Source organism: Gymnoscopelus microlampas (assembly GCF_963454915.1).
Source record: "Gymnoscopelus microlampas genome assembly, chromosome: 14".
Lineage (NCBI taxonomy): Eukaryota > Metazoa > Chordata > Actinopteri > Myctophiformes > Myctophidae > Gymnoscopelus > Gymnoscopelus microlampas.
The window spans coordinates 3,874,720-3,891,786 of NC_139951.1; the positions used below are offsets into that span (position 1 = coordinate 3,874,720).

Below are 17,067 nucleotides of genomic sequence, written 5' to 3' on the forward strand. Positions count from 1 at the left end.
TATAAACTGTTGATTTCATGGAAATTGGTTAATAAGGGAACTTGAGCTTATATTAAAAGTTTAAAAAAGCTAGGTACTTTAAGAACTTAGGGGCCCTGCCCATAAGTCATAAGGGGCTTTGGCTCCGTGGCTCTGCAAAGATCGTCAATATAAGGTAAAAAAATAAATAATAATAATTAATACCTGGCAAGGAATGTGTTAATGCCTTTTGTGCTATGCTTCCATGAGTTGCATGCATAGTCAAAATGACATTGGATGAGTGCTCCAGCTAGTGTCCTTTGGTTGACTTTCCTTAATACTTTTGTAGACATTTTTTCCCTGGAAGGATTGTCCTCTGAAATACAACTGAAATACATGTAGGTAATTGTTTCTTTCCTTGTGATAACATTGTCCCCCACTTGACCGTGAAGTCTTTGGCCTTGCAGAGGTTAATTCTGGACCAAAAAAATAATGGATTCAGTTTTGACCAGCTTTAAACATCATAATTCATTATGATAATATACATGTGTATTTGTTTGTGTTTATAAAATGGTATAGTGGACATGTGAGTTGGACCAATAATTCAGACCTCACAATAAAAAGTATTGACAAGACAAAGTAATGAATACAAGAAACAACAAAATACTTTTGTCACCATGAATCTTTATTGAATACAATGGGTCATATTTTATGACTTTGTACGGTGACTTGAATTGGAGAACTTATTCAGCAGCTTCTTTTCCCTGTAACAATAGGAATATAATTTTAGATATTCAACATGAATCTTTAGTTAGATCTTAGTTAAAGATAGTCAACACAATGAACCTTCATATTGAATGTATTACCTTAGAGTCACGACTTTTAGCTCTCATCTTGTTGACCTGGCCTTCAGCGATGTCAGCACGCTCTTCAGCCTCCTCCAGCTCATTCTGAACCTTTCTGCACTTGGACAGGTGAACGTTGGCTGCTTCCTCCTACAATATGATAGAGATGGTTCAAAGCCTCAATATTTGAAAAGAGCATCTTACAATTATAGTCCAAACAAGACAATTTCAGGAAATTGTAATGAGTAGTTGTGACAAATACAGTGGCCCATGTAGCATGTTTATGATATCATTGGAATGGCACAATCGTGGCTTTTCTTGTTCGGCACTTGAGCCAACAATTGCAGCTTATAGGAAAGTCTATTGCTTTCTGTAGTCCATTTTGGAAATGTACTTTTACCATTATGCCTGAAACACACTGCCTGCGTCTGCAGCATGTGCATGCTTTTCCTTTCAGCACCCATGTTACAGTATAAGGTCAGAGCTTCCACAACGCCCATGTGTGCAGTGCATTGCAGTACCGCCGTGTGCATGCTATACTGCAGGAACATGGCAAGCTAGAGATTACATGTGCCGCTTGTGGAAAGCAGCAAGATGGACACTGAAAAATGCTCTGCTGTTGGTCATATTGACATTATATAACTGATTCCTGTTATACCTTAAGTTATTCCATTAGTTAAACCATGACAACAACACTATGCCCATGGCAACCACAACTAAAGATGTATATTTGTCTTACCGCTTCCTCAGCCTGCCTCTTGTAGCCCTTCACCTTCATCTGCAGTTTGTCTACCAGATCCTGAAGCCTGCCAAGATTCTTCTTGTCCTCTTCAGTCTGAAGTAAAGTGAATTAATAACATCAGTTGTATGTTCATGCAATCTATTTTAATTTAATCAGTGGCATGATGTTTTTTTAAGTGAACATGATATACAGTACCTGGTATGTCAGCTCCTTCACTCTCCTCTCGTACTTGCGGACACCTTTAATGGCGTCTGCTCCGCCTCTCTGTGCTCCTTCAACCTCTCCCTCCAGTTCACGCACCTTCACAATGGAATGATGCACTATGAAATTATTTCTTCTTATTTCATTGACTATAAGCCGTGTTGAAGTAAACTACATCTTACCCTAGACTCCAGTTTCTGGAGCTGCTTCTTGCCTCCCTTCATAGCCAGGTTCTCCGCCTCGTCCAGGCGGTGCTGCAGGTCCTTGACTGTGACCTCAAGGTTCTTCTTCATCCTCTCCAGGTGAGAACTAGTGTCCTGTTCCTTCTTAAGCTCCTCGGCCATCATAGCAGCCTGGAAAGTAATATTCGTTAAGATCAAATATACTGCATTGTCCAGCAAGGACAAAAAATTATGCCGCTAAATGAATACATACTTGTACCAGTTCAGTCTGCACTGTAGCATTCTGAACCATCATATTGGTTCAAAATGTTATTTGTCTCCCTGAGCACATATTTCTTATATAAAGACTGAAAATAGCGATGTTCTTTTTCTCCCTATGATCTTCGTCATGGCTGTTTGAATAAGACAAGTGTAGCATTTAGTTCTAAAATACATCCTCTGTTGGATGTATTTGCTCTATAATCTGCCGATTATAGAGCAAAGGATTTCAACATGCACATGCCATGACCGAGCTGTATTCTATTGTATGTTTATATTAAGCATGCCATAATGATGTCTAATTGTACTGGTATATTGGATAAGGGGCAGTCATCCTAACTTACATCAGTGATGGCTTTCTTTGCCTTCTCCTCAGCATTCCTTGCTTCTTGAACACTGTCATCTACTTCGCCTTGGACCTGGATCAGGTCACTCTCAAGTTTCTTCTTGGTGCCCAAAAGGCTTGTGTTCTAAAATAAAGATTCAGTTTAGCAATGCAAGTATGCATGACTTGTATGTTAAATATATTGAGAGTTTTTCCATTGACTTACCTGGGAGTGCAACAGGCCAGCGCGTTCACTAGCATCCACTAGTTCTTGTTCAGCCACTTTGCGGCCTCTCTCTGTCTGTTCCAGAGCCACTCTCAGCTCGTCGATCTCAGAAACCATGAGGCCATTCCTACGCTCCACCATGGCAGCTTGCTCCTTCATATCTTCTTGGCCTCTGACAGCATCGTCAAGGTGCAGTTGGGCATCCTAAAATAAATCACATTTGAGGTGGTCACGTTAAGAGAAACGTGACTCAGAATGTGACTTCTTCAGTGCAGTTCCATTGTTTAAATATGTGTCTAACTAATATGTTTTGCACCTTAAGCGTTCCTTGGACGTTCCTCAGCTGCTTCTGAGCCTCAGCAGCCTGGCGGTTGGCGTGGCTCAGCTGAACCTCCATCTCGTTCAGGTCTCCCTCCATCTTCTTCTTGATTCTCATGGCATCGTTTCTGCTCCTGACCTCAGAGTCCAGAGTGCTCTGCATGGAGTCAATCACCCTCTGACTGTTCCTCTTGATCCCCTCCATCTCTTCGTCCTTCTCTGCCAGCTTCCGGTCAACCTCACCCTTGATCTGGTTGAGTTCTAGCTGGACACGAAGAATCTTGGACTCCTCGTGCTCCAGAGTACCCTAAAATGTAATACAGGATCAAAAGATTGTACCTTTTAATGTAACATCGATCATATACTGCTACACTGTTTGAATATAAAACTTGTTGAAAGAAATCTCAGATATAGACAATTGGTAAAAGTTTTACCTCAGCTTCCTCCAGGGCTGTCTGGATCTCTGACTTCTCTGTCTCTGTCTGTTTCTTGGATTTCTCCAGCTCATGGATGCTCTTTCCAGTCTCACCAATCTGTTCAGTCAGGTCTGAGATCTCCTCTGCAGTTGATTGGAAATAATGAATGAGGAACTTTCCAAATAGCAACTTATTTGTATTTGCATTTGAATAAAGTTGTAGCCTGATCTTGAACATTTAATGATTTTGTTTTGTACTGTTATTAAAAGAAAAACTCACGTTGCAGGTTCTTGTTCTCACGCTTCATGGTCTCCAGGTGGTCCAGAGACTCCTCATAGGAATTCTTCATTTTAAACATCTCAGTGCTGAGAGAACGAGCCTCTTTCTGAGCTCCCTCCAGCTCGGCCTGGCCCTCTTCATATTTCTGCTTCCAATCTGCCAAGACCTGCACAGCATTTGTAACGAAATGTGTCATTTACCCCAGTTTAAGGAGACGAGAATGATTTTGTTCTAAAATAATGTATGTCAAAGCACCTTATCAAAGTTCCTCTGTTTCTTGTCAAGGTTGGCAGCCAAACCATTGGCCCTCTCCACATCAATCATGAGGTCTTCCACTTCACCCTGGAGTCTCTGTTTGGTTTTCTCCAGAGAGGCGCACTTGGAATTCACAGCCTCGATTTGCTCCTCAGCTTCCTGAAGACGCTGGGCGAGCTTCTTCCTGTTGATCAGTTTTGAATGGAATCATATTATTGTCAGCAATATTTTGTATAGTGAATGGTACCTGATGTTGTAAAAACACTGATCACTTACTTAGCTTCCTCCAGCTCCTCAGTGCGTTGGACAGCATCAGTCTCATACTTGCTCCTCCACTGACACACCTCAGCGTTGGCCTTGGACATTCCACGCTGCAGCTCGGCCTTGGCCTCCTGCTCCTCCTCAAACTGCTCCCTCAGAAGGTCACAGTCATGGCGAGCTGATTGCACAGCATGGGCAAGGGCATTCTTTGCCTGTCAAAAGAAAAATGCCAAAGTTATGTCAGCTGGATACAATTACAAAAAGACAACTATAAGCCTATTTGTAAAAAAAGGCAGCTGTTCCTTACCTTAACCTCCTCTTCAACGAGTCTCTTCAACTCCTCAATCTGTTGGGTGAAGGCCTGCTTGCCTCTGGTGAGCTGAGAGACGAGACCTTCTTTCTCCTCAAGTTGACGACCAAACTCACCTAGTTAGAAATTGAAATATTAGTTTTAAACATTTAAAGAATCTTTGTTGAATATATATTCCTTAAAGTCCTGGGATGACTGCTGATCAAAGCATTATATCTAATTATGGAATTTGCTCAAGTACTATTGACAAACCATGTAGGCTACTACACTTAACGATGAACATTTACCATTTTCCGTCAGCAGTCTTGCTCTCTGAGCTCCAATATCATTCAACTGGCGAACATTCTCATCACTCTTGGCCTTGATTTCACTGAGTTGGTCCTCAAGGGTGCGGCACATCTTCTCAAGATTTCCCTGTTGATTAACATTGGACATATTCAATCATTGAACTACAATGTATTCCCTTGTTTTAGTAATTCTTGTATCTGTAAAGAATTACACACAAGCATTCTATTCTACCTTTGCCTTAGCAACAGCTTCCATGTTGCTGGACAGGTCATCGATCTCCATCTTGTATTCACTCTTCTCCTTCTCCAGTTTCTGCTTGACACGCTGGAGGTTGTCGATCTGCTCGCCTAGCTCTGCAACACTGTCCGCCTGTTTCTTACGGAGAGCAGAAGCAGTGGCTTCATGCTGCAGGGTGGACTCTTCGAGGTCACGACGAAGCTTCTGGAACTCAGCCTCACGCTTCTTATTCATCTCGATCTGAGCAGCGGTGGCTCCACCGGCTTCCTCCAGCCTCTCGCTGATCTCCTCAAGTTCCCTGGAGAGGTCAGCTCTCTGTTTCTCAACCTTGGCACGAGCGGCACGCTCTGCCTCGATCTCCTCCTCCAGTTCTTCAATACGAGCCTTTCAAATTAATTAACATATTAACATCCTAATTTACACTTACTTATCATCAATTCATTTATAGAAGATGGAGAGAAAAAAATACCTGGAGTTCTTTGATCTTCTTCTGCAGCTGGGCCCCCAAAGATTGCTCATCCTCAATCTTACTCAGAAGCTGGCTTACTTCAAAGTCCTTCCTGTGGAATACAGTATCATATTTTAGTGGTAGTTTCTATCCATGGCATTTCATTTTGTTATTTGTAGTCATATTATTTATATGTAATATCAAGTATTCATATTGTGGTCCACATTACTTCTTAATCTTCTCATCAGACTGCTGCTTGTCATTCTCCAGATCCATGATGGATTCCTGGGCCAGTTTCAGATCACCCTCAAGCTTTCTCTTGGCTCTCTCAAGGTCCATGCGGAGCTTCTTCTCTTGCTCCAGAGAACCCTCCAACTGCAATACAATATATTTGTCTTATTATTCAGTACAACAATAAACATACCGTATACGTTCAAAACATCCAATTGACTTGATGAACTCACATCGTCAACTTGCTGCTCCAGCTTGGTCTTGGCCTTGGTCAGAGTGTTGACTTTGTCTTCCTCTGCTTGCAGGTCATCAAGAGTCTGCTGATGTGCCTCTTGGAGGGCCTTCTTTTCCTTGGTCAGCTTAGCAAGACCTTCATCCTGAGAGGCCATCTCTTCAGTCAGGTTCTTCACCTGAATAAAATGAATGAATGGATCATTATTGTTCTATAACTTGATAAGACAACTTGAATGTATAATCGTGAATTGATCATTATTGTTCTACAACTTGATAAGACGGCTAGAGTGTATAATGTTGAACCTTGTTTTCAGTGGCGTGTTTCTCCTTCTCCACTTTGGCCAAGGTGAGCTCCAGGTCATCAATGTCCTTCTTGAGCTCAGAGCATTCATCTTCCAGCTTCCTCTTCTTGGCAGTCAGTTCAGCATTGATCTCCTCCTCGTCCTCCAGTCTCTCAGTCGTCTCTTTGACCTTTGCCTCCAACTGGATCTTACTTTTGATAAGACCCTCACATCTCTCCTCAGCATCATTCAATGCTTCATCTCCCTGGTTGTCAATGAAAAAGATAAGTGAGGGAACTTGTTGCAGCATTTGTTCTGGGTGAGATATATGAGATTTGTTTTGCAGCTGCTTCCTGGGGGGGGGCGGGTTCACAAGGGACATTAACTGACTGAACAAGCTGGTGAAAAAAGGCTCTATCATTGTCAGAGCCTGGACGGTACGGAGGCGGTGGCGGAGGTGAGGACAAGGAAGAACTTGGAGGCTATCAACATCCTCCAAAAGGATATACTAGTGCGTGGGTGAGGAGCAGTGGCATATGCAGATTCAACCTCCCCCACAAATTGGGTCAGGCTTTTGTGCTGGTACCCATGTAGCTACAGTATACAATGATGCCAACAGCCGTACGGCCACCAGACATTTACTGCCATGGTCTACATCTGCATTCTACATTAGATAAAAGGTTTAAGATAGGATGATAAACAATATGAAATATTATCAAAATTTCCTGTACAAGTGTAGCTACTTACTGATGCCGCTGACTGTGCAAGGTTATTCTTCTCCTGCACCACAGCCACCAGTTTCTCTTCCAGTGTCTTCTTCGTGGCCAGGGCAGCAGCCAGGTCAGTCTTCATCTTCTCATAGTTCTCCTTCATGTTCTGCAGCTCCTTCTCAGTCTCAGCGCTCTGCAGGAGAGGCTTGATCTTGAAGTACAGCCCCATCCATGGCCAGTTTTTCACATTGCAGAATGAGCGCACGTTGAACTGGATGGTGTAAATGGCCTCTCTGTGGAAAGCGGTTTCAATGGATCATGATTTAGCTGAAGATCGAGCGTTTCCATGTAATACGACTGCAGGCTGTTATTAAAGCTGTTATTATTGTGTCATAGTTGTTTCTGTTGTTGTCGTTATTATTGCTGTTGGTATTATTTTTGTTAACCCCCGGAAAGGTAAATGCAGATGGCCACCCGTCCTAGAACCCGTATCTGCTCAAGGTTTCTTCTCCTGTTTAAGGGGAGTGTTTTTCCTTCCCACCGTCATCAAAAGCTTCCTCGGCAATTTTTGCTAGTTTTATTATAATGATTTGACATTTTACTTTTGTTTTATTGAACAGCGATGACAACGTTTACTTACAAATTGTACTTAATATTGAATTGATGTTTTCATATTACCTCCTAACCATCATCTGGACAAACTCCTTCCTCATGAGGTAAGCTCGTCCGAGAGCCTGAGTCATTGTGACCAGAGCAAACAGCTTTTCATCTCGCATCTCCTCCAGGACACCCAGCAGACCAGCTTTGAAGAACACCTGAATACAATGTTACAAACACTGAGCATTGAGCAACTAAACAACCGTAAAATCTACTTTTAGTCCTCTCTGGATAATGTTAAACCAGATTGGGAGTGTGTTTACCTTGGTGTGTCCAAACTTGTACTCATCATGAGGTACGTCAATGGACCCAAGAAGCTTCTCAGAGGCTTTCTTGTTGTCCATGAACGCGCCATCGGGACATGCGCTGGCATTCAGTACTTTGTACCTGTTTTTTTAAAGTTCATGGTCATTTTGTGTGACATTCAGTACTTTGTACCTGTTTTGTAAAAGTGGGTCATTTTGTGTTAATAGGTGTGGAACTAAACGTTGCTGGAAAAAGGAATGAATACCTCTGCTTGAAGTCAGCATAGGGGATTCTGCTTGGGAAGCCCTTTGTACAAATCCTGATGCCCTCCAGCACACCGTTACACCTCAGCTGGTGGATGACCAGGAAGTTCTCCATCAGGCCTGTAAAGATGTTGCTTCATTATTATTAGGACAAAATAGTTACACACTGGCCAAAGTTGCATTCAATGGCCACCTCACAATCATTTGTTTAAATGTTTATTTTCAGTGTTTACCTGGAGTCTTGGACTCGTTGGGAATCAGGCAACGCACAAAGTGAGGATGAGTGCTCCTCAGATTGGTCATCAGCATACCCAAGTTCGCCTATTGAGACAATTATTATTAGTAAAATGTAAGACAATATTGTACTTTTCCCCCCACTAGAATTATTGGAACTCTTTAGATTCTAGTTACTTTACAGATTTAGATTTTTCTAAAACATACATTAACCACCTAAGCCCTGTTTTAAACTTCAGCCATTCAAAGATACAGTACTGTAGCTGCTCTACAAGCTCACATCATGTGATACAGAAATTGTTTAATTCCAACATGAAAAGACATGCCTATTTTTTACAGGACTATAATGTTGATAATAATGAATAAATATTCTTACCCTGAAAGCACTAGACACAGTCTGCATGGAACCACCCTTCTTCTTGCCGCCCTTCTTTGTGTTATCTGTTTATATTGGTTAGAATCATGAGTGGACAGTTTCTTCTGCATCCCTCCTTTTCTTCATTTGTTAAAGCAGACAGACATAGCAACAGACATAATATTTGTTGATATACAGAATGAAATGAGTGTTTATAGTATTAGGCTCAGGTGGGGGATAGAACACATTATATTATGTTATTATATTAATAAACATACCTTCAGGCTTAGGAGGAGGATAGAACACATTATATTATTCCATTAATAAACATACGTTCAGACTCAGGAGGAGGATAGAACACATTATATCATATTATTATATTAATAAACATACCTTCAGGCTCAGGAGGAGGATAGAACACAGCCAGTAGTTTAACTGAAGACTTTTGGAACAGCTGAATGACTGAGTCGTTCAGGGGGTCCTTGTTCTTCTCAAGCCAGCCTGTGATGCTGTAGTCCACAGTTCCAGCGTAGTGGACCAGGGAGAAGTGGGCCTCACCCTTGCCTTTGGCCGGCTTGGGCTTCTCAAAGGCCTTGTTCTTCCCAAGATGCTGGTCAAGCAACTTTTCGGCGAAGGTTTTGTCTGAAGACTTTGGGAACATGCACTGCTCCTCAAGGATGGAGAAGATGCCCAAGGGCTTTGTAAAGGAGACAAAAGAGACAAATCACCACAAACGAAGTGCCAATGACAATTTTACTATATTAACATCATGTCCATTAAAGCACAACATAATTGTATACCTTCTCAATGAGCTTAATGCAGACAGCCAAGTCCATGATAATATATAATAGTATAATAAGAATTGTTGTTTAAAGCCCAGCCAATAGGAACACAGAGGGGGTAGGGCTTAAGCAATTACAGCCTGTCCAAATTGGCCGCCTAAGAGCACCTACCAAGTTTGGGGTGTTAAGCATGCTGGGAACTGGAGTTATGGTTGTTAAAGCCCAGCCAATAGGAACACTGTAGGGGCAGGGATTAAGTAATTACAGCCTGTCTTCATTGGACCGTCTAAGAGCACCTACCAAGTTTGGGGCGTTTAGCAAGCTGGGAAGTGGAGTTATGGCTGTTTAAAGTACAGCCAATAGGAACACAGTGGGGGCGGGCTAAGGGTGCATGTGGTCCCTGTTGTGTCTATTCTGATGGCAGACCCCTGACCAGTGTTGGTGCCAAGTTTGGTGCGGATCGGGGCAATGGTTCGCCTCGCTGTTCCACATGTTACATTTGTGACGTCCGTCCACCCGCCCGTCCTCTAGACAACATAAATTATCCCGCTAATTAAATGGCTACTTAAAGTTGTACAGTGCAGATTAAAAAAAACGATTTTTGGCAGCCTCTGCTGGTCATTACCGTCACTGCAGGCCGTTTGTTTATTACTGCGTTACCCAGAATTCCATTTTTTCACCGAAAGACGGAAGCGTTTCAAAAAGCGTTCTTTTAATTGTTTTATACGATCTGTGGATCGTTTCTCTTAGCCAGTGGAGCTTTAGTTACCGTGAGCTGTGTTTTCTTTTTCTTTTTTTTTTCGTTCTTCAAATCATACAATCTGTTAAAATCAGCGTGACTTTCCTTTTTGTTATTAGCGCGGTAGTTCCTGGCCAAACAGGAAACTGGTGCATTTCCGCTTCCATTTTCCGGCCAGATGACGTCATTTTCACGGCACAGTCAACCCCGACCACGTTCAATAGAAAATATATAAATAAAAGGCTTTCGGGGGTGAAATACATGGAGTGGGTGTTGTGAAACATCTGCCACTCACAAAAGATATACAATTTAACTTTAGTTTTATTGGAAAAGTTACCTAGCATTACTTTAAAGTGAAACGAGATTTCTCACGTCTAGCGAGAATTTCCGTGGGGCGCATTCAAAACAGTCACGTTGGACAGTATTCTGTCATTATGAACGTCTGATCTCACCAAATAAAAACAAATAAAAGCTATTCAAATATAATACCTTCTCAATTAGCTCAATGCAGACAGCCAAGTCCATGCCGAAGTCAATGAGATCCCAGGGAATTCCTTCCTTCTTGTACTCTTCTTGCTCCAGAACAAACATGGTGTGGTTGAAAAACTGTTGCAGTTTCTCATTGGTGAAGTTGATGCACAGCTGCTCCAGGGTGTTGAACTGTGAGTGGAAATATCATTAGCCCAATTTCTTGTAATTGTGTAATTGTGACAAAAATAATAAGTTTCACACTTAAAACAAGTCCATGCTTACATCAAAGATTTCAAAACCAGCGATGTCCAGCACACCAATGTAGTAGTTTCTCTGCTGCTTGGTGTCCAGCATCTCATTGATCCTAACGACCATCCAGAAGAACTCCTTCTCATAGAGGGACTTGGCCAAGGCACCAACTGAGTTCATTACCTATGGAAATAGGAACGTTATTAGTAGGGGTGTGAATTACACAATTTACAATTTAGGCATTTAGCAGACGCTCTTAATCCAGAGTGATTTACAGTAAACAAGGAAAACACAATGTAATGCATCAAATGCATTGCATTAGTAATCTAGGATCATAGGTAAACGAAGAACCTATCATCAGTCTAAACATTATAATCTAAAACAATCTATGGGGTGCGTTTGAAAATACAGCACTGAGCGCACTGGTCAATACAAACTAATAGAAGAGTGTGCTCCGGGGTGTAATTTCCGAAGGCACCATAATCTGCACATTGATGCACACTTGGATGCCAGGTCTACAGATTAACCTGGCATCTGTCTACATAACATGCCATTGAAATTACATTTAGCCTTTGCATAAGCCTGCAAGGTCATCAAGGCTAGGGCAAGTGCTACGGGCTATGGAGTCTGAAGAGGTGAGTCTTCAGATTACGGCGGAAGATTGGGAGTGAGTCTGCAATAGGGAGTTTGTTCCACAGTTTTGGAGCCAGAAGGGAGAAGAGTCTGTCCCGGGTGTTTTTACAGAAGATGATTTAAGACAGTCTGGACACAACTCAAAAAGATATTAGAGTTCTAATGGTATGCTGTGTTGAGAATATAAAGTGTGTATGAAATCAGAACATGGAAATAATGTAATTTACTCACCTGTGGCACAGTCTGTCCCTTAGTGACATACTCGTTTCCAACTTTCACTCTGGGGTAGCAATACGCCTTAAGCATCTCTGCTGAGTTTATACCCAACAGGTAGCAAATCTTGTCAGCCTCTGAAATGTTCATACAATTTACAATTTAGGCATTTAGCAGACACTCTTAATCCAGAGTGTGATATACAGTAAGCAAGGTAAACACAAATTAATACATCAAATGCATAGAGATAATAATCTACTGTAGGATCATAGGTAAACCAAATAATCATCAGTCTAAACAGTTTAATATATATATATATATATATAGTTTTATACCACGATTTTTGTAACCCATTCTTTTACCCAGTGCCAATTGCCTTAGCTTTAATCCTGGGAGCTACTCTCCCTCTGCCAGCTTGGGGAGAGTCCGAACTGAGCTCATGCTTCCTTCAATGCATGAGGAGTGAGCAGGCCGCTTCTTATAACAGAAAGGCCCTTTCGCCAACCCCACCTAGGGTATGGGCACTGACGCGGAGGAGAGAACATGCCCCCAGCGCCCATAGTGGGAATCGAACCCAGGACCTTCTCGCTGTGAGGCGACATCGCAACCCACTGCGCTACCGACTGCGCCACCGTGCCACCGTAAACGGTAAAATAGAAAAGAAAATAGAAAAATTTCTCCTCGGAGCACAGGTCTCCGCCAGGTCAGTTAGGTTATTGTGGCCTCCTGGTGGCGCTATAATAGGCCAATGTGAAAAGGGTGCCATTTCTTCTTAGGCCTTGCACGGCAATCGGACACTGCATTCATGATTTGAGGCATTTTGTTCAAAAAATGTGTTTTGCTAAATTATACCTGCGCTATAACAGGCCAATGTTAAAAGGGTGGCATTTGCTCCTCAACATAGTGTGATTGTGTGTGCAAAGTTTGACCTTAATCGGATGCTGCTTTCATGATTTGCGGAATTTTGTTCAAAACAAGCCACTACTGCAAACTTTAGATGTCAATCTTAGGCAATCAGGATGGAATATGGAAAATCAAACATCCGTCTTGATCACATGACTATAGAGATCATGTGTACCGATTTGCGTGAAATTTGCATAAAATATTTAGGCTTAATGGCAAAAAATGTGTTTTACATAAGTCGGCCTCCTGGTGGCGCTATAAAAGGCAGATGTGAAAAATGCAGGGCAAAGGTTTTTCCTTGGGAGTGCGCTTACAAAGTTTTACACAGATCGGTGCAGTTATAGGTAAAAACACGTATCGGCCTGTTATAGCAACACCATGAGGCTGATTTGAACATTTTCAAGTGCCATTTCTTCCCCGGCATAGTGGAAATATGCGTGCACAATTTCAAGGAAATTGCATGCTGTGTTCATGATTTGAGGCATTTAGTTCAAAACGGAGCACTCCTGCAAACTTTGGAAGCCATTTTTAGCCAATCAGGATGGAATATGAGAAATCTGAAAGACCCGTTTGGTTTAATGACTATAGAGATACTGTGTACCGATTTGCGTGTTTTTGGACAAAATCTGTAGGAGTAGTCAAAAAATATGTTTTGCACAAATCGGCCTCCTGGTGGCGCTATAACAGGCCCATGTGAAACATTTGAGGCAGAGGTTCTGAATTGGCATCCAGGGAGTGTGTGTGCACAGTTTCGCTGCAATCAAGCCAACGGTGCCGGAGATTAGCTGTTCACAGACGAACACACGGACGGACGGACACACACACACACACACACACACACGGACGGACAGGGGGCAAAAGATACTCTCTCGCCATGCCTTTCGGCCTGGCGGAGACAATAATAATAATGGAAATATATTGAAAATATATTTAGCTTAGTCTATTTAGAATGTAAGTAAATACAGCTAGTAGATGCAGCTAATCCTCTGTGTTAATGATACATAATAATAATAATAATCATAATTATAGTAATAATAATAATAAAGATTAGCTCACCCTCCGTGCCGTCAGGTTCTGCCTGTTCTTCACGCTGCTTCTGTTTGAACTTCATGACACCATGATGCATCACTGCACCGGTGAACTTGTAGATCATCTGTTTTTCCTCAGCGTTGAAGCCCAGGACGTCAATAGCATCCTGATGTCAATAAGCAGAGATGTATTCAAAAGATTGAGATTAAGCATATTAAGCATATTAAACAGATTAACAAACATAATTTAGAACTGTGTACAACTCAACAGTTAACAAACCAACATACAGTATAAGTTTATATACATGGTATCTGCACATTTCTAAAGTGACAATTTAAGGACTTTTAAGACCTATACAATAAGTAAGTTGAAATAAAACAAATAAGACCATTACCGCATCAAAAGTAATCAACAAACTATACTATTCAAATTGTCAAACATTGGCCAAATTGTCGAATATTACCTAAGAAAGAGGTAAAAAAAAACAAAAAACATGTAGATCGGCTATTTTCACAATATTTATCAGTGGAACCGAGTCAAACTAAATGTAATGCCTCAACTGCTACAATTCATTGTTTGTCAGGATGGGGGGGTCCCCAGTTCAAATAGGATTAGTTTGGGGGGTCACGGCCTGAAAACTTTGAGAACCACTGCTTTATAAAATACATTTTGCAGAGCAACTGACTGCATTGCACAGTGAGTATTAGACTATTAAAATAATATTCACTGACATCAGTAGCGTCCAGCTCCTCTTTGTCGTTAATGCTGGCCACAGTGATCACACCCATGCTGATCAACGGGAAGTCGTAGGGGTTGGAGGTGATCAGACACATTTCTTAAAAGGGATTAAAAAAGGGTGAAAATGTGTTTTTATTCATTCATTTATGTTGCTCTCTGCATCATCAGTAATTCCACTTACCAATAATCTCAGGTTTGTGGTTGGTCATCATCTGGAAAAAGATGTGGTAACCTCTCTCTGCAGCAAGCTGGTAGGTCACTCTGGACTTCTCCAGCAGATCTATATGGGTTGTATAACTCATAATAATGATAATAATAATAACAACAACAATAATAATAATAATAATCTATATGGGTTATACATAACTCAGAATGTAATCTTCAAATTAAGGCATGTATAATTTATCATCTGTGAACTTCATACTTACATGTCTCAATATCAGCACTGGCCAGTTTACCCGTTGTGCCGAAATGGATTCTGATGAATTTACCCTGTTTGATATAGCACAATTAGTTGCATCTACACTGTGGAATTATTGCAGGTTTTCTCATAAAGTGTCATTATTTATACTTACAAAGCGAGAGGAGTTGTCATTCCTCACAGTCTTGGCATTACCATAGGACTCCAGCAAGGGATTGGCTGCAATAATCTGATCCTCCAGTGACCCCTAGAATGTTTTAGACAATTGAAAATGTGGTCAGAATTCTTTTAAATTGAATTGCTATATTGCATACAAATGCTTTATGTTCAAAAACATGTATTTGTTTGAAGTTAAAAACTTGTACATATACCTTGATTTTACCGCTATCGGCCGCCGATTTCTCTCCACCAGAACTAGCTGTTGCAAAGTACTGGATGACACGCTTGGTGTTCACAGTCTTTCCAGCACCGGATTCTCCACTGGTTATAAATACACATATTCAGATAAATGCAGTTAGTGAATTTGTGTACAATGTTATTTTTTAAAAGCCTAGTAGATGGGAAACTTACGTGATCAGGACAGACTGGTTCTCTTTATCTGTAAAATGTAAAGCAAACTTTTAGTCATGGATACACCACAAAACCATTATAGTTATATTATTGTTTTTACATTGTCCTGAGTAGTACGTACCCATCAGCATGAACTGATAGGCGTTGTCAGAGACAGAGAAGATGTGGGGTGGAGCCTCAATACGCTTCTTGCCTCTGTAGGCATTTACAACCTCCTGGTCGTACACTGGGAGCCACTTGTAGGGGTTCACAGTTGCACAAAACAAGCCAGAGTAGGTCTGAAGGGGAGAAGAGAGAGAACAATATAACATCATACAACATAGCACTGAGCATGCCACATATATAGCACAACGGATCACTAGAGCTGGGATTACAGTCACGAGTTTCAAGTGGCATCAACGAATGAGCAAGTTAACTTCAGAAGAGTTTGTTTGCATTCGTTTTTCTATGGTTTTCACTTGATGATATAACTTGTACACTGTATTTTTCTTTCTTTGCTATCGACAGGTGCAATACAGTACTGTTCTCAGTATGTAGAAAACCTTACATAGATCATCCATGCTGCATAACGCTCTTTGAGGTTATACAGGACTGTGGCTTCACTGAGGTGGGTCATCATGGCCATGTCCTCAATTTTGTCATACTTGGGAGGGTTCATAGGGGTGACATCAGCCTCCTTTACAGTTCTTTCCTAAAAAAGAAAAAAAAAGCACAACTTCAGAATGTATTGTGATTACAGTTGTACTGTTCCACTATTTGATTTTAGATACACCTCTACTTACCACCTTATCCAAGAGCGTTTCCACAGTGACGTTGCCACCGTCCTTCTTTATAATTTTACACTTGAGGTACAGCTCCTTAGCATCAGCCACATATGCTGCAGTTTTGGCATCAAAGGGCATAGCTTGAGCCTCCATTCTCTCCCTCTCTGGCTTACGGAGATAAATGGCGGCCTTGCCATACTGCTCCATCTCTGCGTCCGTACTCATGGTGGCGGCTTTCTGTAGACAGACAAATAGATGGTGTTGATGCCTTTGCTGACTTGAGATCTGAGCAGATAATTGTAGGACTATTCTTATGGTTATAGCTTATTGTAGGTTTATTAGAAAAAATATGAACACTCACTTTTCCCTCCTACCAGTAGCAGTAGAATCTTGAGTACAACCCCTAAGAGTGGAAAAACACATCATTTTGAGGATATTAACATGAGTTGATGATTTAGTAGAATTTATAATCATGAATTATATTGGATTATATGAATCCTATAATGTTCAGTCTTGCCACAATTTTAAAATGTCTCTCTTACAACCACTTTGTAAGAGAGACATTTAAAAAATTCTCATCAGTTCCACATCTGAAAAGAGTGATCCATTTCTATATTATTTACATGCAAAGAAATTAAATTATACTTGCTCATCCTGTTTTTTCATTTGTTTGTTTGTTTTTGGCTTTTTGTGTTGTTTCTAGTTTTGTTTCTTCTTTCATTTTATTGTCTCCGCCAGGCCGAAAGGCATGGCGAGAGAGAATGTTTTGCCCCCTGTCAGTCCGTCCGTCCATCC

General features: G+C 41.3%; 1 protein-coding gene across 1 annotated transcript; it reads right to left on the minus strand.

The window, feature by feature from the left end:
• Positions 1-649: 649 nt before the first annotated feature.
• Positions 650-16,688, minus strand: LOC311059869 (myosin heavy chain, fast skeletal muscle-like). Its single transcript, XM_084077968.1, has 40 exons — positions 16,634-16,688; positions 16,291-16,509; positions 16,056-16,199; positions 15,630-15,786; positions 15,509-15,536; positions 15,310-15,418; positions 15,093-15,185; positions 14,946-15,009; positions 14,699-14,797; positions 14,511-14,614; positions 13,807-13,945; positions 11,866-11,984; positions 11,035-11,184; positions 10,771-10,941; positions 9,154-9,457; positions 8,782-8,846; positions 8,405-8,492; positions 8,174-8,291; positions 7,926-8,049; positions 7,684-7,820; positions 7,043-7,298; positions 6,318-6,560; positions 6,014-6,190; positions 5,779-5,924; positions 5,571-5,661; positions 5,096-5,485; positions 4,864-4,990; positions 4,574-4,692; positions 4,282-4,478; positions 4,006-4,189; positions 3,751-3,916; positions 3,490-3,614; positions 3,054-3,362; positions 2,738-2,941; positions 2,531-2,656; positions 1,929-2,099; positions 1,741-1,845; positions 1,543-1,638; positions 825-953; positions 650-722 (listed from the first exon to the last, which is right to left on the minus strand). The coding sequence occupies exons 2-40, from the start codon at positions 16,495-16,497 to the stop codon at positions 702-704; spliced, it is 5,802 nt and encodes a 1,933-aa protein (XP_083934094.1). The 5' UTR covers positions 16,498-16,509; positions 16,634-16,688; the 3' UTR covers positions 650-701.
• Between the last annotated feature and the right edge of the window lie 379 nt (positions 16,689-17,067).